The 21297-nt window shown below is 40.1% G+C and overlaps 2 protein-coding genes and 1 long non-coding RNA gene across 7 annotated transcripts in view; 1 reads left to right on the forward strand and 2 right to left on the reverse strand.

The window, feature by feature from the left end:
* Positions 1-15672, forward strand: part of egr (TNF superfamily member 12 eiger) — a 138495-nt gene extending 122823 nt beyond the window's left edge. For 4 of the 5 annotated variants that reach the window (XM_080265987.1, XM_080265989.1, XM_080265988.1 and 1 more), the window contains 7 exons: positions 2608-2710; positions 7065-7169; positions 10609-10788; positions 11669-11774; positions 12672-12802; positions 14814-14948; positions 15492-15672. In XM_080265987.1, the coding sequence (XP_080122113.1) occupies positions 2608-2710; positions 7065-7169; positions 10609-10788; positions 11669-11774; positions 12672-12802; positions 14814-14948; positions 15492-15620 (889 nt within the window). In that variant the 3' untranslated portion in view covers positions 15621-15672. The remainder of the gene's footprint in view (positions 1-2607; positions 2711-7064; positions 7170-10608; positions 10789-11668; positions 11775-12671; positions 12803-14813; positions 14949-15491) is intronic. The other variant, XM_080265990.1, reaches the window with a different exon arrangement.
* LOC145391387 (uncharacterized) overlaps positions 1-17709 on the reverse strand; it is a 98483-nt gene extending 80774 nt beyond the window's left edge. The window contains exons 1-2 of the long non-coding RNA XR_013895841.1: positions 17486-17709; positions 17310-17439 (exon numbers count right to left, since the gene is read on the reverse strand). This is a non-coding gene — a long non-coding RNA (uncharacterized LOC145391387). The remainder of the gene's footprint in view (positions 1-17309; positions 17440-17485) is intronic.
* Positions 17710-19729: 2020 nt separating this feature from the next.
* On the reverse strand, positions 19730-20803 carry LOC145391388 (uncharacterized). The gene is made up of 2 exons (XM_080265992.1): positions 20306-20803; positions 19730-20251 (listed from the first exon to the last, which is right to left on the reverse strand). The coding sequence occupies exons 1-2, from the start codon at positions 20801-20803 to the stop codon at positions 19730-19732; spliced, it is 1020 nt and encodes a 339-aa protein (XP_080122118.1).
* Positions 20804-21297: the final 494 nt, after the last annotated feature.

Consider the following 21297-nt stretch of genomic DNA (forward strand, 5'->3'; position numbering starts at 1 on the left):
ATTCTCTTGACCTAGGTGGTGACGTCATCAAGTTTGGAGGTCTCGCAACACCTCCTCAGTAGCGATTTATTCTGCCCATTACCCCTCAATTTCCTCAAGTATGATCCTAATAAAAACTATTAAAAAAATAAAAATAAAAAAAGCTTATAAGAAATTGCTACGAGGAAATTGCTATTGTGAGAATGCTACGGTGAAACAGGAATAATAAATCGCTAAGGAAGGGATGTCACGAAGCCTCCTATGTCCCTCAGATGCAAGGACCAAGGATACACAGAATACACAGGCCATGAGGTCCCTTCGACGTGACCCGGAGCTCTTTCAAACTAATTACAGAGGCGAAAATTATAAGAAAGTACAGAAGAGGCTTTTCTTAACTCTTTAGATCCCCCGATACATGCCGTACAAAATAATAATAATAATAATAATAAAAACTAAAGGTAATAAACAGTAAATTATTTAATGGGAACTTCATGGGAAAGACAGAAAGCACAGTTAACACGAATTTACGGAGCATGCACTATAAAATGTAAAGCTACCGGTATGCTTGATTATACATATTATTCTCCCTCCCCCCCCTCTCTCTCTCCCTCTCTCTCTCTCTCCCTCTCAATGTTACTTCTCGGAACAAGATTAAAAGGAAAAGCATGTCCCAGTTTCGACTCCCCTTTCCTCCACTCCCTCCTCCCCTCCCCTTCCCTTTTCCCTCCCCTCCCCTTCCCTTTTCCCCTTCCCTTCCCCCTGCCCTCCCCCTTCTCCCTCCCGCTCCAGTATCAAAGGCTGTTTTGCTTCCGCCCGCTTTGTTACCTTTTACGTCACGCAGGAAATGCGTGGATTTATAGGGGGAGAGAGAGAGAGAGAGAGAGAGAGAGAGAGAGAGAAAATCCCCTATCATATTACCGGGTGACGTCATGTGTGTGTGTGTGTGTGTGTGTGTGTGTGTGTGTGTGTGTGTGTGTGTGTGTAACATCGTACTACTCTACTACGCGTCCATTAATATTTATCGTCCGTAAAATACACGATAATTTCTTTTACCAATTTACTCCAGGATAACTTTTTTTTTTTTCAACATCTATACGGAAGACAAGTAAAATATTTATGGTTATATACGTTTTATTTTATCTATTTTGGTGTGTAGTAAGTGTAATTCTTGTTGGTCCTGTCGAGTTTTCTCCTTGTGTGTCCTGTCCTTTCGAGTCTTCACCTGTCTGTCTAAAACTACAATAAACTCAGCCTATTGACCCTCTCATACCTGCGTCTCTTCTGGTATTATTTTATTCCAGCTTACACCAGACGATATTGCTTGGGTGGGTCATAGGAGCCTGTGTTAATATCGATGCCACTGACACTCTCATGGTAGGGATAACTCATGTGTTCTATTTATCTAAGCCCAGATCTTATTAAATAGGAGAGAGTCAGAAGCAATCCGTAAAACATGGCTTGAGCATACAGAGCTGCCTATTATATACACACATATACAGTACCGTACATAGGTACATACACCCACGTGCATACATACACATACCTGCAAAACATATACATATACACACATACATACATAGACAGATAGACAAACACACATACATACAAACATAAACACATACTGTACATACATATATATACACATACACATACATATATATAGCTTAGAAAAAAAAAAAACTAGGAAGGAAAGAGATACAGCATAATTATTCAACATTATTAAACATTAAATCTTAAAATAAAAAACATTAACTCGTCAGGCGGCAGCACGAATAAAATAATGTTGACGTCATCGCACTGAGAGGGTTAACTAAAATAAATGCATTATGATTATTTTTATGCATTTTGTCAGACTTTCTTTGTTTACCTGTACACCATTATTTTCAGTCTTCTCCTGTCTGTCCCATAAAAATATACGATAAATGCATTACAAATATTATCCCATGCATATTGCCATCTCGCTTCTCTCAGGTAATTTGTCATCTATAGTCTTATTTTGTCTGTCCACTAAATAACTAAAAGAAACGCACAATAATAATAATAATAATAATAATAATAATAATAATAATAATAATATTTTATGTACATTACCAAACTTTATTTCCGTTTCAGTATACCATCTTATTCTTCATGATCCAGTGACACATTTGCCTGTTCTGGGTTTTGTTTTTTATTGTCTTTCAGTTTATTTTATAAAATTTTATAACGCAATTTTAATAATAATAATAATAATAAATATTACCTGTATCCTCATTCCCATTTACGCAGTTTTGTCATTAGCCTATACACTGGAACACCTTCAAAAACTGGAAAATTATTTTAATGTTCGTTCCTCTGATTATATATATATATATATATATAAAGCCCGAGTTGCACATTAGAATAACTGTCCTCTCATAGAGAAATAAACCACGTAAGTACAACACAGTCTCATTATACATCCGATCTAATGCAATACATTGTATTTCACGTTAGGCGTTATATATATATATATATATATATATATATATATATATATAAGAAAACGAAGCAATGTAAGTACATGCAGGATCCACTATATGTGATCCTGGTTACACATCACCTTAACCCACCTCCACCATCGCTCTCATTTTCACCCTATATCTCCAGAATATCCAACTTGTGGGTGCCCAAGAAACGACCAGCTTCTTCCCTCAGAACCAGGGACTTGGGAGGCAACGGAAAAATAACCCGACGACGATCCAGAACTAAGGTAAGAGAGGCCATAGGAGTACAGTAAGGTACCCAGTGTGTGTGTGGAAGCCTGCCCAAAGCAACCATAGAAAACAGACCTGAACGTTAGAGAAAAGTTTAAATATACGGGTAACTATGATAAAAGTACCAATTGCGTTTTTTTTTTTTTTTTTTTTTTTTTTTCTATATTGGCTTCCGCTGAGATTCATCCGTTAACATCTTCGTAGGATTAACAGGTATTATTTGAAGCTTGTGATATCAGCCTATTCAAAATTTAACTCAGCATCCACACTGTTTTATTGCATCATTGGTTTTAACGTGTGGGTAGAACTGATTAAAACAATATTAATAATAATAACAGTAGTTGGGTGATTGTTTTAACCACTATGTATATCTTGTAAGTAGTCAAGTGACGGCTACCTGTCAGACCAGTTGTGCTTTAGACTTGATAATGCTGTTTCTCCTCTTCACTACAATGACCTTATATTTAAATTTACTGCAGATCATTTTATTCAACTGGGAATGGGCCTCTCGTACTGAAGAGGTTGACTAACAAACGCCCCCAATTCGAAATGTCTCACCTAAACATAAAAATCATCCGGAGTGAACAAGAATGAAAATGCAAAAGACATCCCCAGCCTGAAGGGGTTAACCTCTAATATGCTGGCGTCTTTTCTCATTTCATTCTCGCTACCTACAGACGGTTTTATTCTGCTTGGCTGAGATTTTTCGAACTGAAGGGGGTTTGTGGCATTCATAAATCCCTTCACTACAAACACTCTCTCCTAACTCATGTAAAATCCTCTCACAGCAGCAGGAATAAGCAAAAATAAATAAATATATAAATAAAAAGTCCCTGGTCCCTGGTGTCAAGAATACAAGACCTACAGCGGACGTAAAAGTACACCTCTGATCCAGAAACGCATTACAAAAGTGAAACACAACTGCAATAAAACCAAATGTACTTCCCGGGTGTTACTTTTGTACAGGAACGCTCTGCATGAATACCTGTTACATGTACTCCTGTTTGTATTACATGTACACCCTTTTTGTTTTCCCCTGTAGCCTCTGTACAAACGCCACCACAAACGACCTCTCTGTAACTGTAATATAATAACCGCTTCTACTGTACACCATCCTCCTCCATCCTTCCACACAGACATCTTTCCTGCGCCGAAGAATACGAGATAATGTCGAGAAAATTCTGGTCTTTATGTGAGATTTAAATTGACTTTTTTTTTTTTTCTTTGCAGGGGAGGCATTGCAACTTAGGAGGGAAAAATACTGCATTTACGAACGCCCATTGTTCCTATCATTCAGTATGAGGATTAAAGATACTGAAAACACGAAATGTCCGATGAAGTAATGATTGATATAGAGGCAAAAAGACACATTACCGCGGCTACAAACGTACAGTGGAGTAGTCTGGTATAATTTTCATGATTAAATCCCACATGATATGCTGCAATGATGTTAGCTTGTTACATGAGCGAATTACTGATTTTTTTTTACATCCTGTTCAAGAATTTATGATCCAGCTTTACATCCAGTTTAACAAAAGGCAAAATTACAACACCAAAACGTTAGGGACACTTCAAACACCGATCAGTAAAGAGAATCATTTCATTAACCTTGCAAAAAAGGTTAACAGAATTCTACAAACCCTTGGCAAAATCTGGCGTTACGTCGTGCATGTATGAATGTATGGACTGTATATATGTAAAGAGACTGGGCTGAAAATGTATATAGATATTCATAATTCTCGTGTTCTTCGGTGCAAGGGGAACCTGTATGCATTTTTATTTCTGTTTTTTGCTTTTACATTCACGCACTCACACTGCCAACATTTACACTGAGCCCATTACGGGTGAACATAAATAGTAGTATGTCCTTTCACGTGTTCTCATAAGTCTGCACCCTGATCAGGTTTCACGGATCACACACACACACACACGCAAAGTTAAATTACACACTCTTGTAGTTTCTAGACCCTTTGGTCCTGCAATCGCCAACTTCCCAGTTTACGGCAACACCATACGATTCCTTCCCACAAGAAACGCTCCTCGATGTCAAATAATTATATAGTCCATTTTTGAGGGGTGGAAGTACCAGTACATAATCTGCGCTGCTAGTCTCTCTCTCTCTCTCTCTCTCTCTCTCTCTCTGGAACAACCGGGATGAACACTACCCTTGAAACCCGGCACCACCACACTTGCCTTTGGAATGCACTTACGTATGGTACATTGTGACGCACGATTTTGTTTTCACGGGGCCTGCCTCCAACGCAAACACTCTAATCACACGTGTCTTGGTATCACAGCGCCATGAAGCATTCAAAGTGTGGCCGTAAGTCTTCCTGTATCATCACACATAATTATCTTCAGCTGTGTTTTATAAATATGCTTATCTGTTGCCTTCTTAAAACAATTCATGTTTGTGATATTGCGTTTTCCATCACAGTAACTGAATATATAAGTAGAGTAAATACCAATGGCGAAAAAAAATCCGACTTTGGTTCAGTGGACATATACGCAGTAAGATTTTCGCTTATGATACCTGATGGCATAAAAAAAATAAATAAATAAAAATAAAATAAATTTACCTCGCGTGTTCAGCGTTACTCTTCCGACGATATGACAAATCTTAACTATTCCGTTCACTTTAACTATACCCTTTTTACTCTAACTTGGCCTACAATTGCCATCTCTCCACCTAGACTGCTGACTTGTAGCAACTGATTAACACTAGAATATGATGCCAGTCACGAAGAAGAGCTATGGAAAGGATGCTGAGCCGCTGTGTTGTCTTTTTTCTACAGTGACCTACGAGAAATAAGCTGCAAAAGGGAAAAAACTGGGTCAAGCTGAGTTAATGGGAGTATAGGCGCAAAACTGCCATCACTCCATATCGCTAAGACGTAACACCAGACTAACACTAGAATACGGTGCGAGTCACGAAGAAGTGCCATGGAAAAGATGCAGAACCGTAGTAGTCACACTCTGCCACTGAGGTAGGGGAAATAAGCTACGAAAATACAAAACTCTCCGCCACGTTGATATGAATGACATATTTTCTTGGCGCCAGACGCTTGTAATCAGGTTAGGGCGGCCACTCTCGTCCCCCTTAAATCAGGTGACGTCTTCCTCGGGTCGTTCTTCCTATACCACTTTCACTCTAACCTGGCCTAAAATTGCCATCTCTCCATCCTGAATGCTGAGTGGTAACAGGAAATTAACACTTGAATAAGATACTGGTCGTGAAGAAGTGCTATGGAAGGAATACAGAGCCGAAGCACTGTCTTTCCCCGTCACTGAATAACGTGAAATAGACAAGGGACGAAAATCTAGGCCAGGTTCCAGCGAAAGGGGTATAGCTCCAGGCCATTTCATGAAACTTATAGCAGGCGTCTCGTACTGAAGCGATTATTGAAGGTTATGTATTATTCTTCCAGTTGGTAAATCTCTTCTAATTCGGTAAATCCCTTCCAGTTCGGTAAACATCTTCCACTTTGGTAAACGCCTTCCAAAGAAAAAAAAAATTGTTTGGTAATTGCAAGAATTTAATAGACGTTGCCGGACTGAAGAGTTAATATCTATACACACCGACACCTCAGCAAAACACCTACACCTACACACACCTACATCTCTAAACAACATGTACACCTCTACACAACACTTACGCCTTTACAAAACACCTACACAACACAACACCATCTCTACAAAACATCTACACCCATACACAACACTACACCTCTACACAACACGTACACTTCTACACAAAACCACCACCCCTATACAACACCTACATCTCTACACAACACCTACACCTCTGCACAACACCTACACCTCTACACAACACCTATCCATCTTCCTTGGCGCCTCCTTGCCCTTCTGCCCCAAGAAAGTACCGGCTACCTTCCTGGTCCTTAAAGATCCTTACACTCCTCCTCCACATCCTCAAAGGCTTCTTCCTACCCTCCTACTCCTTCTTAAGAACTCTCTAGGTGTCCTCCTCTTCCTTGAGATCTCCTCCTCCTCCAAATCATCATCATCAATCATCATCATCATTATCTTCATCATCAACAACCAAAGCTCCCTCCTCTCCTTCCTCTACAACCACAACCATCATCATCATCATCAATCATCATCATTATCATCATCATCAACCACCAAAGTTCCCTCCACTCCCTGCACCACCACCACCACCATCATCATCATCAAAGCTCCCTATATTCTTCCTCTAAAAAAAAAAAAAAAAAATCCTCTACTTATGCCCTTAAAACTCCCTTCCCCCTCCTCCTACGTGCCCCCTAGCTTCCCCCCGCCCCCCTGCCCCCCCAGCACGCCCCCACTAACCGGTGTACGTGCCCCCAGAGCTTGCACGGGTCTGGAACGAGGGCAAGACCGAGACCAAAGCAGCGGCCTGGTCTCTCTAACACAAGCCCGGTCTCTGTGCAGTACCGCGATACCAGGGTCAAGGTAGTAGCGAGAGAGAGAGAGAGAGAGAGAGAGAGAGAGAGAGAGAGAGAGAGAGTATATATGTATTTATGTATGTGTCTGCTCGTCCTTGTTCACTTAATTGGTCCACTTCTCACTCCTAACTGTTTATTCTCTCCTGTGTGTTTGTGTGGTTCCTCTCCCTCTCTCTCTCTCTCTCTCTCTCTCTCTCCCTCTCTCTCTCTCTCTCTCTCTCTCTCTCTCTCCCTCTCTCTCCCTCAAAACTCTCCTTTCCACTGTTCTTTCTTTCTATCTTACTTTATTCTTACTTTGTGTGTGTGTGTGTGTGTGTGTGTGTGTGTGTGTGTGTGTGTGTGTGTGTGTGTGTGTGTCAATATGCCTGGCTATCATATCAAGAGCGCCCCTGTAGGCTTGTAACTGCCAGCTTCTGTGTGTGTGTGTGTGTGTGTGTGTGTGTGTGTGTGTGTGTGTGTGTGTGTGTGTGTGTGTGTGTGTGTGTGTGTGTGTGACTAGCTGCTTCTGTGTGGCTGCGGGATGGTGTTTGCTTGCTTTTAGTTTATGACGGTGGTTAGGTCACTTTGGTCTCTTTCTTTTTGTTTTTATTTTCTCCTTCTTACACTTTTACGTTTTTTTTTCTTTAATTTTTGTTTTGTGTGTTTGTTTCCTTGTTTTTTTTTCAATGGAGGACATGGTTTTTGTTTTATTTTCGCACGCTTTGTATTTCTGTGATTTATTTTTTTACTTTTTTTTTTGTTCCTTTAGGCTGCTTGTTTATCACGTGCCTTTACAGTTTTTTCTTTGCTTGTAAGTTCTTGTTTCTATGTGTTTTTCAGGGTTTGGTTCTTGCTTTGAGTGTTTGTGGGTTGATTTGTACATATCTGTGTCCTTGTTTGTTCTTGCTTTGAGTGTTTGTGGGATACTTGTGTTTATTTATCTGTGTCGTTGTCTGTGTGTGTGTTTTTTTTTAAGGGTCCTTACTTTTTCTGTGTTTCATAGGTGTTTGTCCTCGTCTGTGTGCTTTTAAGGGCTTTTTTTTCCTCCTGTGTAAAGGAGAAATCCTTGCTTCAGTGTGTTTGTTTTATAGAAGTGTTTTAGTCTGTGTACCCTTGTGAACTTTTTCCTTTTAACCATATATCGGAAATGGCTGTTTTTTTCTGTATGTGTGTGTTTTATGGGGATATTTTCTTCCTGTTCTTGTGTCCTTGTGAATTGCTTGTTTTATCTAATACTTGTGGTTGTTTTTTGTCTTTTTTTTGTTCGTATATTTGATGTGTTTTCTTCAGGGCTTTTTCCTCCTGGTTTTGAGTGCTTGCGTTTTTTTAGATCTTGCTTCGAAACCTGATGGCATACTTCACTTTATTCCCGCTACCACCAGACGATTTTATTCACCTTCTGGGAGACCCCTTGTGGATCAGGGGTGGATGAGGACTATACCTAAACCATCCCCTTCAAAAAAAGAAAAAAGAAAAAAATAGAAATGAAAAAGGAAAAACAGAAAAGAGAAAGAAAAACAAAGAAAATATAGAAAAGAAAAGGAGAAAGTAGAAAAGAAAAAAGAAAAAATATATATTTAAAAAAAGGGAAAAAACAAATGAAAAAGGAAAAACAGAAAAGAGAAAGAAAAACAAAGAAAATATAGAAAAGAAAAAGTCGAAAAAATAAAAAACAGAAAAGAAAAAATATAAAAAAAAAGGGAAAAAACTCTCCCTAGTTAAATAAAGACGTGAGCAAGAATAAAGCACAAAACACGTCATCGGGCTGAAGGGGTTAGGGTGTTTGTCTCCTTGTGATATGAAAGATAATTTGCTTCTTCTTGTGTTTTTTCTTTTCTTTTGTCAAACTGTGCTTCCTCCTCCTCCTCCTCCTCCTCCTCCTCCTCTTCTTCTTCTTCTTCTTCTCCTTCTCCTCCTCCTCCTCTTCCTCTTTCTCCTCCTTTCTCTTCCCTACTTATTTAGCCATTATCTGTACCTTTACTCTTCCTTCTAATCATCTCTTCTCCTCTCTCTCTCTCTCTCTCTCTCTCTCTCTCTCTCTCTCTCTCTCCCTGCATCTCGTCTAACCTTTCAATGTCTCTTATTTATGAGTGTGCGTGGGTGTGCTGTCTACATGTACGCATTTATGTGCGTATTTAACCTTGTGTGCACTTGCTCTTAGCGCTAGGGTCCGTTTGTGTGTGTTTGAGTTAAGTGTGTTTGTGTAATTTGCCTGTAACTGTGTATACTGTAGATGCATTTGTTTGTACTACAGCTAGTGTGTGTGTGTGTGTGTGTGTGTGTGTGTGTGTGTGTGTGTGTGTGTGTGTGTGTGTGTGTGTGTGTGTGTGTGTTGTTAATGCTTATAAGTGTGTTTATGCTTATGAGTCCCTAGGCTTAATCTTTATGTGTATGCATGTATGTATGTATGTATGTATGCAGGTATATGCGTCAGTGTGAGCATATATTTGTAAGTATGTGTGTGTACATCATTATGTTTACCTGTACGTATCTGTATGTGTACTCCTTAGCCAAAAAGCATATGGGGGTTACATAAGACCATTCATTACTTCAGTACGATGGATGCTTGTCCTTGCTACCACCAGACCACTGTAATTACCTCAGAAAGAGGGAGTTACACGAATACAGCTTCACACCACTTCAGTACCCCTTCAGTCTCTGTTATTCCCTGAGTAAAAGCGATTGGTGCCAGCAAGAATAGGGGTCATCGTATTGGCGCGATTTTAATGATTCCTTATCCTGTATCAGTTCTTTGTGGTTCTTTTCATTCGTGTGTGTGTGTGTGTGTGTGTGTGTGTGTGTGTGTGTGTGTGTGTGTGTGTGTGTAAATCTAGATTTACTATTATTATTCTGTCTTCAATCTTACCATTCCTTTAGGGCTTTCTTATGTTTACCTTGAGTTTAGTTAATTGTTTGTCCCTGACTTATAATATCTGAATAAATACATTGTTTGTGCTTGTATATATTAGCGTAAAATTAGTCTGCCAACCATGTTTATCTCTCTGGCTTCTGTTTATCTAACTGCAATTCTCTCTCTATAATATCCCTATCATCAAAGCGGTACCGGAGTGAACTAAGTGTTATCGAGTTTTATTTTCAAATTAACAGAAGTGACTAACTGTGTGATGCTTTTCTCCTTGTCCTACCCTATCCTATCCTATCCTACCCTACCTACCCTGCTTGACCCCTGCCTTACTCTGCTCTGTTCCACCTTACCCTACCCTACCCTGTCTTGCTCTGTTTTGTCCTACCTACTCTGTCCTAATGTAATCTAATCTTTCTTCATCATAATCTCCTAATGAGTTCCTAACCTCCTCTCAACTCTACCATACCCTGTTCTCTCCAACACCCATCCTTCCCTAACTCTTTCTCCTTTTCCTGCATCCTAACCCACGTAACCCCACTCCTTTCTCCCTCCATCCTATTTCTCCCTTCCTTCCTCCTCTCCCCCACCCCCACACCCCCAGGCCACCTCCCCTGACGACGGGTATGATGTGACTCTGAACCTGGTAGTGCCCCAGCCTCAGCCGCAGCCACCCCCCCTGCCAGACACCCCCAGGGACCGCGTGGTGGTGCAACAGGGACCCCTCGCATACACCAGGCCACAGACAGGGTACTCATCACGCCCTGCCACTTCACTCACTAAGGTAAGTTTGACACGGCAGGTAGGTGAGGCACGGCACAGGTAAGGCGTAATCTAAAGAAATAGTGAGGGCTGTATTTTTTACCACTTCAATTACGTCGTTGTAATTTTTATTCTTGATACATTCATACGATTACATTCAGCTTACGAGAGGCTTTTCGACTTGGAGAAGCTTAATAGTCTTGCTACCCTTTCTCGCTTAAGCTGAGGAAAATCGTCTGGAGGCAGCAAGACCAAATCAATAAAACAAGTCATCGGCTTTAAGGAATTAAAACTGAGGTTGCCAAGTTGTAAGCATGTCCGTCCCAGTATCTGACGGTATTTTGAGCACCCCTGATTGGAGTATACCGCGTCTGTCTTCTCTGCCTCGCTGCTCCAATCACTCCCTAACGTGGCATGCAGGGCTAATCATACCAGCTACTCATCATTGTTTGTTACATGACCGTCACGAACTGGGTGCTACCAGACTTTCAACATTTCAGTTTCTTAATAACAGTCTTAAGCCGACTCATGAGATATGTACCAAGAAGCTAATATTTCCTATCTGCCCTATTACATTACAGTACCAATCAGAAAACCGTGTGTACAAACAGTAAATACCGTAGTACCAATCAGAAAACTGGGGTGTATATACAGTAAATACCTCTATGTCAACAACTGCAGGATATGGAATTAGTGTTGGTTTCCTCCTTGTATTTATCGGTATCCAAATTTTGTTCGTTTTCTCCTCTCCCCACCTTCCTCTCCCTCTTACAACACCCCTACCTAACCTGTCCTCTCCCATCTTCCAAATCTCCCCTCCTTACCTCCCCTTTTACCTTCCTGACGTTTGCTTCTTCTCCCCCCTCCTAACCATCTCTCTCTCTCTCACACACACCTCGCAGGACAACCAGCGCAAACGTCGCAACAAGCATGGTCGCCGCCGCCGCCGCCGTGCCCGCCCCGTCCTCTCCCTCGCCCACTTCGTAGCTGACAACTCCACCAGGCACGGTACGAACATCATAAACTAATTTATCACTTATCTATCTATCAGTCTATTTATCTATCTATCTACCTACCTACCTGCCTACCTATCTATCTATCTACAAACAGGACAATGACCAGGATTAGATGTGCATGATCATAAAACTTTTTCATTACGATAACGCCTTTCAAATCTTATTCTTATCACCTGGCGATTATTTTTATCTCAAAGGAATTTTCGAACTAGAAAAAACAGAGATTAGTAACCCTCTTCACTAAAACAGAAGCCATCTTAAGGAACTACATAAGACGTTTCCATCTTCAAAGAATTGCGTCTACTTTATAATATTCATCAACTTAATCGCTGGCGTCAAGGAGAATAAATTGACTAGGAATGTAAGGCATATTAAGCTTGCCATGTGAGACTTTAAGATATATTCTGATATATTTTCTAGTAGTGAATAATTTGTCTACGATTATCCGAAACCTTAACCATTCATTTTTTTTTTTATTCATCCGTTATCATTAATTCATACATTACCCACCCTTTTCCCATGTCTCTCACCACTTAATCATACTCACCACTTACTATTAAACATCTCTTACTCACCACTTACCACCTAACCCTGAAGTCACCATTTACTCCTCTTACTCATTCTCCCTCACCCACTGCTCACTCTTATCCTTCCTCACCCCTTACTCACTCTTATTCTCCCTTACCCCTGACTCACTCTAATTCTCCCTTAACCCTGACTCACTCTTATTCTCCCTCACCTCCTACTCACACTTACTCTTATTCTCCCTCACCCCTTACTCACACTTATTCTCCCTCATCCCTTACTCATACTTATTCTCCCTCACCCCCTACTCACACTTACTCACTCTCCCTCACCCTTTACTCACACTTACTCATTCTCTCCTCAGGTCAGGGCGTAAGTCAACACTCATGGGTGCCCGCCGTCTGGATGAATAACCTTGGACTCACACGCAAGTACTCACTCGATGAAGACACAGTGGTGGTCAAGGAAGCTGGACTCTACTACCTGTATGCCCAGGTGTGTGTGTGTGTGTGTGTGTGTGTGTGTGTGTGTGTGTGTGTGTGTGTGTGTGTGTGTGTGTGTGTGTGTGTGTGTGTGTGTGTGTTTTCTACAATTTGTGTTACCGTAGTGTCCAGAAAACCTCCAATATCAATTACGGATGAAAGAACGCTTCAGAGATCGACGAGAGTAAACAAACCGCCTAGTAGCTTGGAAAATAAACACACAAGCAAGCACACACACACACACACACACACACACACACACACACACACACACACACATACACACGCAAACAAATAAAAACGCAAGGATACATACACGTAACCAAACTCACACAACGTACCTCTCTCTCTCTCTCTCTCTCTCTCTCTCTCTCTCTCTCTCTCACACACACACACACACACACACACACACACACACACACACACACGTCAAAACAGAGAGATGAGAATGGAAAGGGAGATGATGATGAAAAGCTGTGTGTGTATGTGTCATCATCCATCATCATAATCTTATTTAAACGCAAGTGGAGAGAGAGAGAGAGAGAGAGGAATGAGTGACTGTGTGTGTGTGTGTGTGTGTGTGTGTGTGTGTGTGTGTGTGTGTGTGTGTGTGTGTGTGTGTGTGTGTGTGTGTGTGTGTGTGTGTGTGTGTGTATACAAACTGCTCTATATGTTCACACTTACGTAATAATAAAGTACACAACTACACACACACACACACGCACACACAATCAATCAATCAATCAATCACAATAAATCACCTTTACTATTTTATGTGTGTGTGTATTTACGTATGTATGTATGTATATATGTAAGCATTTTGTATGAGCGCACGTATGTAAGCCAACTCTAAATGTGGCCATGTGCGGTTTGACATGTACACCCTTCCGCGTTCCTGTGCGCACATAAAACCACAAGTAAACATACATACACAGCAAAGACAATTACCCTCCCCCACGATGCGTCTCTGTGTGCAAGGTCAATGGCGTCATCAGGCTTAAGAGTTATTTAATCCCGTAAAATGACCTAAGTGTGTGTGTGTGTGTGTGTGTGTGTGTGTGTGTGTGTGTGTAGGTTCGGGGGATACTGCAGTGCTTGGAGATAAAATCACAACACTGACCTTACTATTATCAAAAGTTATATATATTTTTTGTTGAGGGTCCTGTGTGTGTGTGTGTGTGTGTGTGTGTGTGTGTGTGTGTGTGTGTGTGTGTGTGTGTGTGTGTGTGTGTGTGTGTGTGTGTGTGTGTGTGTGTGTGTGATTAGATGACTGGACAGAAAACAGGATGAAATGTTTGAGGGTAACTTTAAAAGTCCTCTTCAGAAGTGAAAAGTCAGCTACACACTAATCTCTCTCTCTCTCTCTCTCTCTCTCTCTCTCTCTCTCTCTCTCTCTCTCTCTCTCTCTCTCCAAATACAACTGCGACTGTACATTACCTTTCAATCTTTCTGTGTACTTAATATATTACATAATTTTTAAGTGAGACTCTTCAAGATGTACTTTTTAACATCTTCCCTGCACCCCAATCTGACCCCATCCACTTCCCCATTTCCAGTTCTCACAACCCCCACCCCCTCCACCTAGTTTACTTATTTCCCAACTCTACCTATCCTCCCCAATATCCTGTAGTTCCTTCAACACTCCTACTAACTCTCCAATCTCTTTCACAACCTCCCCAAACTCCCCAGATCACCTTCCTACCCCAAACTGACTCCTCATTCACTCCCCATCCTTCAACTCACACTAACACTCATTCCCCAGCTCTCCCTACCTTTCCCAAGCACCTACAGCTCCCCAAACACCCCCACTGACTCTTCAATCTCTTTTTCCCCAGATCACCCTCGCACCCAAAACTAACTCCCTCCCTATCCTTCGGCCCAAATAACACTCATTTCCCAGCTCTCCCTACCTTCCCTAATCACCTACAGTTCCCCGCACATCCCAAAAAACTCTCCAACCTCTTTCCCAACCTTCCCAGATCACCCTCGCATCCCGAACTAACTCTCCATCCTCCTCCGCACAGGTTCTATACGAGACGGGTACCTACGGCAGCGGGTTCCAGATCCTCGTTGACGACATCCCTGTTTTGGAGTGTGCAGTCGCCCCCACACACCCCTCACCCTCCTGCCACACCTCGGGCACCTCCTACCTACCCAGGGTACCTATCAGCCAGCGTTTACCTCCTTCACTGCCATCACAACTTTTATTTCAATGATTTTATACGTCCGTCACTACGATCACTACTTTTATTTTCACTTCTTCTTTTTTATGTCCGTCATTGCGATCACCACTTTCATTTCCCTGATTTTTATACGTCCGCGTTTACCCACCTCCCTGTCCCTCCATCTGCTGTTATATTTAATAGTGAATCAATCAGGTGAAGAATACAGCCATCCATACATCAAGAAAGTATTTAATTCAATGTAACTATGTGTGTTCTGTTACTCTCACTCTCTTCCAGTCAACCAGTAAGCCTGTCTACCTGTCTATCTACCTATCAGCTGATCTATGTACTTAACTCCGACAGCACGCGGCATTAAGTGTTTGTGATCTGGCCTAAAAACACACGGCCCATCCTACATCCATCGACATCAATCAATCTATTTTTCATCTATCTATCCATCTGTCTTTATGTGCACAATTTATATACTCGTCTACTGCACCTACCTACTAACTAATCTACCTACTTAACCCCCTACAGCACGCGGCAGTGAGTGTTCGAGACCTGGACCAAACTACTCGGCCAATCAAGCGTCACCCCTCCACCTTCTTCGGTCTCGTCAAGCTCATGGACGCTCCAGATTCAGCAGAGCAGCTCCTTCTGGCGTGAGCTGGAGGAGCGGAGGGATGGAGGGGTGGAGAGGAGGAGGGGAGAATGAGGAGGAGGATGGAGAGAATGAGGGACGAAACTGGGAGGAGGAGGGAGAGACTGACAGCGATGAATGGACAGTGATGGATGATGGAGAGATATAATGGAAGGAAAAAGAAGGTGGAGAGAAGACGGGGGAAGGATAGAGAAAGGAGAGAAGGAGGAAGGGAAAGAATAAGTGGAGAAATAGAGAGAGGAAATTGGAATATGATGAGTGATACATAAAAGTAGAGAAGGATGGAGGATTTACAAATAAAGGAAAGTGACGGAAACGCGCAGAAGAAAAATACAATAAGCAATTAGTAGAAGTTTAAGCTTTTTTTTTTTACTTACATTGAAATAAATAATGAACGCCAAATATCCAGCAACGAAACACTTAACATTATTAAAATCCTTAACGATATATTCAAAGACACAAAATCATGGAAAAGCAGAAAAACAAAAAAATATTATAAACTACCGGAAATGACAGAAAATATAAAGAACGAAAAATAAGCTACAACAGAGAAACAAACTGGTAATAAAACGCATAGAAATTCAAGAATATTACCAAAATTAACATTCAAAACAAATTATATGGTAACAAGAATAAAGATAATCAAGACAATCAAGGGAAAAAAAAAATACAAGGACGAGGGTTGTGACAAGGCGGAAAAAAATAAAAAATAAAACCGACAGCAAAACTCACAATCAAAATCTTTAAATTAATTCATAACTCAAGACCAATACGTCATATTTTTACATACTTTACTATTAAAAATTAATCTGTCATAATTCCACATCAACAGTATAGGCCTATTAGGACGATAAATAAGTAAATAGGTACAGAAGTAAATAAAAAAACACACAATATGAAATAAGTAATGCAAATTAAGTAAACAAATAAGCAAATAAACAGAGAAAAAAGATGTGCAGTTACGATAAAAAGATGAACTGAAAAAAAACGAAAAAAATATACCGTACAGCAAAAACAGAGAATAATTGGGGCAGAAAGAAAATTCAAAAGAATGATAATCAAAAGGAAAATTAACAAAATCAAGACCCCAAACAATATATGAAGAAAACACAGAGTAACAAAAGCAGAAAGAAAATACACAAGAAACAACTACCAAAAATAGATCATATACTCAAAATCAAGACACCATAATAGAAAATCCAAGAGAGCAGAAATACAAAAGAAATAATTATAGAAAAAGATAACTCGCAAAATCAAGACAACCTAACACAAAAACCAAAAGACGTCCAAGACAACCAAGAACCCTGAGCAGCCCATTACCTGACCTACCATTAACGCCTTCCATAGTAACCACAGCAACGAGCTTTAAAGGTGTGTAGAGCCGGAGGAGGTTTTTAAAATAGAGCGCTTAGGGATATAGTTTTATTTATAAGGTGCTTTTCGCGGAGACTATAGGTGTTACACGAGGATTTATATGTTGTAGAGGTGTAAGTGGAGTATTTTTTGCATTTCTCCAAAGCTGTAAATAAGTAGAGATAATCTGAATAATCCGTCTTCCAATCCCCTTTAAGGATTTATCAACGTCAAGGCTATCAACCAATTTATTTAAACTCAGCTATACTATACTCCATTTGATTATTAAAACTGTACTCCAGTTATTTCACCTTGGCTATATTCCAGTTATATACGTCAACTTAAATCTGTAGTCCAGTTATTTCACCTTGGCTATATTCCAGTTATATACGTCAACTTAAATCTGTAGTCCAGTTATTTCACCCTGGCTAAACTACTGTCCAATCATTTTAACTTGGCAAAACCCTAGTACTATTATTACCACATCTGCAGAAGTATAGATTGCTTTACAAACAACCTGGCAAAACCACTTATTTCTTACTTGGTGATACTACAGTCCAGTTACTTTGGCTGGGTAAAAATAGAGTCCAATCAACATAACTCTCCAAAACGACACAGCATTACAATTATTTCAACCTAGCAAAATTAGGTCACGCCCTCACCTTGAATGATGAGCCATGACTTGGTGAAACTTGTAACTAATTTTCTTTCAGTTATTATTTTCAACCATCACAGTCAACATATTCAATAACGACAGCCAATCAGATTTAAAAAAAGTGTGGGACAACTTTGCCAGGAAACTATAAATGGACTACAAAGCAATCATGATAACAAAAATTTTTACGCGATTTCAACACTTCTGATTTATTTGCCGGGATGTCGCATGAACAATCTAGTATAAATAATCTTGATTAAAACATACTAGATTTCAATTTTAAAATACTACAGAAATGTCTTAAAGTATATACAGCTTTTTAAAATGAGGGAATTATATCTGAAATCATACTTTTTCAAATCTCACGATATATTTTAACTTGTGTCAAATTAATGCTTGAAATAGTTTCGCAAGATACTTTTCAAAATATTTAAACTCTGAAGGTCATAATTTATACATGAAAAAATTATAAAAAAAACATATTTATTTTCAAAAGAAGCCCATTTTACCTTCATTTCACAATCATGCTTCATGTCAGTTACCAAGGATGTCTTCAGTTGTATTCATTTTTCATTCATGATTTTCCCTGATGTCACTGATCGGCCTCTACATTTATTTAATCGATATATTATTATTATTATTATTATTATTATTATTATTATTATTTATACTGAAAGTGATAATTATTTCATTAATATTACTGTTGTTTTTATCATCACCAGTATCTTTTCATTAATACTGCAATTATATTATTACCACTAATATTATGCTGAACCTATTTTATATATTATTATTATTATTATTATTACTACTATTATTATCATTATTATTATTATTATTATTATTATTATTAGTTACCTTGCTGTACATAAATCTCCAGATACTCCCTGTACGTAGGTTAGTGCATAAATAATAATATATGGCAAAATAATACATAGATACACATTTACATACTCTAAACTATTTGTATTACGTCGTTTCAACACAAAATAATGACAACTGGACCTGTAAATTATATAATACGTATCACTGTATATATCTATAAATTTGGGAATATCGCTATAACAGTTTTGAGTCGAAGAGAAAGCTGGACAAAAAAAAAAAAAAAATGAAAATGCTACTTTACTGAACAGGGGACTCGTATTTATTCATTTTTCTTTATTTGTCCTTTGGGTCTACGTATATGTTACACTGAGAGCATCATATTCTTCAGGCCTCGAGAAATAAGAGTAGAGTAAAATAGATGCTTCGTCCCCCGAGGCTTTGGGGTTAATATTCCTTAGATATTTCAGTTGACGAATAAAATGGCAGCAAAAATGGCCCAACAGAATAAATGTTCTATCTCAATTACTGCTGTCTCAAATACTATCTCAACTGCTGCTGTCTCAAATACTACAGTATGTCAATTAATGCTGTCTCAAATACTATCTCAATTGCTGCTGTCTCAAATACTACCGTATGTCAATTAATGCTGTCTCAAATACTATCTCAATAACTGCTGTCTCAAATTACTGAATTCTTATTACGCAATGTATTCACCCTGCTTTGGGAAGATACCCATTTTGCTTATTCTACACAGCCTGGCAATTGATGTCTAAAGCTTTTTGGTAACCCCCCTGTACTTAATTACAAACAAGAGATAAACAACAAATAATAAACTTTAATAATCACCTGTTCCCACTACAATTCATAAAATAATAAAATTACACAAATCAAAGCCTCTAAAACCTCTAAAATCAGTACAAATTGGAAAGGGATACTATCTGAACATTTAACTTTATATAATTTTCACATCTCTTACTTTATATAATTTTCATATCTCTCTACTTCGCTAGGAAACTTGGCTCTGACGTGGAAGACTATAACTGTGTTTAAAAAGTGCAACAATTGGAGTCACAAGAGTGTACATATTACGTGCCTTATTATTTAATGTAGTGAATAAAGGTAATATTATTTTCTGTGTACATCCGTGTTTTATTATCCCTAGCTACCACCACCACCACCGCCACCATCATCATCATCATCATCATCGTTATCATCACCACCACCACCCTTCATATAACTGTTATCAATGGTCAGTCTTGTGGCTGCCCTCCTCAAGCAGTGTCAAGTTCGGTGGCTTCCCATCTTGATCAGTGTCAACTCTCGGTAGGCAGGGATTTTGACGTTCATGAATACGAAGTACTTTTGACCCGTGTCATTGAGGTCATAAGCAGCGATGGCGAACCCAAAGTCCCTCAGGCGGTGGATGATGTACAGGGACTTCCAGCAGCCTTTCAGCACCTCCTCAGCGTTGGAGTTGCCGTTGAGGTACTCGAAGTGAGTTTCCAGGAGGATCTGCCGCACGGGTTCCAGGAGGCGGGGTGCTTCAGGGGACTTCACCAGTTGCTCCAGGACGTCCCACTCCACGCCTTCGATGTCCAGCTTGAGGAGGTCAACACGTGGGCTATCCAGGAGCTCCACAATTGACTGGTAGGTGAAGAAGGCTGCGACGCTGGCAGAATAGTGGATGGAGTCAATGGTGATGTTCAGAACTTGAGTGTAGTCCTTCTTTGCCAGGCCAGCGTCCAACGCATAGAACTTCTTACCATGATTTCGGCTGCTGGTTGGAGCGAGGGCATAACCAAGCTTCCGGCCAGGGATGAGAGGTCGAATTTGGGACTGAACGACAGTATCCTCAACTGTAGCTTCGTACACCCTGTCCGTCATGTTGGCGTTGGTTGGATCGAAGGCCACGACTCTACATCCGTAGTTAACCAAGGCAGCATCGAAAGAAAGGTCGAACCCAATGCCGAAGTTCAAGGCAAGGCAATCCCCGGGAACAGGTCGGACCACTGGATCGAAACACATTAGCTTCGAACCATCCATGGAGCACTTCTTCTTGCCACACTCGCAGTTTATGTTGCCCCCAAGCCTCGCCATCTTCCCGCACTTTCTTTCAACGCTACTAAAAGTCTTCTGCAGTTCCTCCAGTGCTTCCTTCACCAGTTGAGGAGTGACTATGACGTCCTCCCCTTCTCTGTTTTCTCTCGCTTCTCTCTCCAAGTTCTGGCGGGAGTGACTGGCGGTGTGAAGGATGGAGAGGGAGAGGCAGAGGACGAGGAGGATTAGAACAGAGGACTTTTTTTTCAGTGTCCTCCCACACACTCCAGCCAATCTGAGAGCCACGTTGGACACCATCTCTCTCTCTCTCTCTCTCTCTCAGTCCGCTATTAGTCGTTCCTTTGTCGCTTTCTTTCACTCCTCTGCACTCTTCTCATTACTTGTTTTCGTCAGCAACCATTACTGTCTGACTTACTCTCTTGCAAACGTTGTCTTTCAGTTTGGTTCAACTGTTTATCATTCACTTTCGCTTTCTTTCTTGACCAATCATCTTTTTCTTAACTTTTTGTCACTCGATTCACTCATCATGTAGTTCACTCTTTTAAATTTCGTTCTTCATTTCCTTCCCTTTAATTTCTCTGTTTCCTTCATTTGTGATTTTCAGTTTTCTTAATTTTACCGTCATTCCCTGCCAACGTCATTTTCTTTCTAGCTACTTCACTTTCATTTTTCATAATTATTCCCTCATCTTGATTCTTGGTCTCTTTTATCTTCATTCTCAGGTTCCTTCATTTATTTCCCAGTATCGTTCATTTTTCATTCTCCAGTTCCTTTAGTTTCAATCTTCGTTT

The sequence above is a fragment of the Coenobita brevimanus genome, chromosome 18 (assembly GCF_032717465.1).
Source record: "Coenobita brevimanus isolate Jiangsu-jjx chromosome 18, ASM3271746v2, whole genome shotgun sequence".
Lineage (NCBI taxonomy): Eukaryota > Metazoa > Arthropoda > Malacostraca > Decapoda > Coenobitidae > Coenobita > Coenobita brevimanus.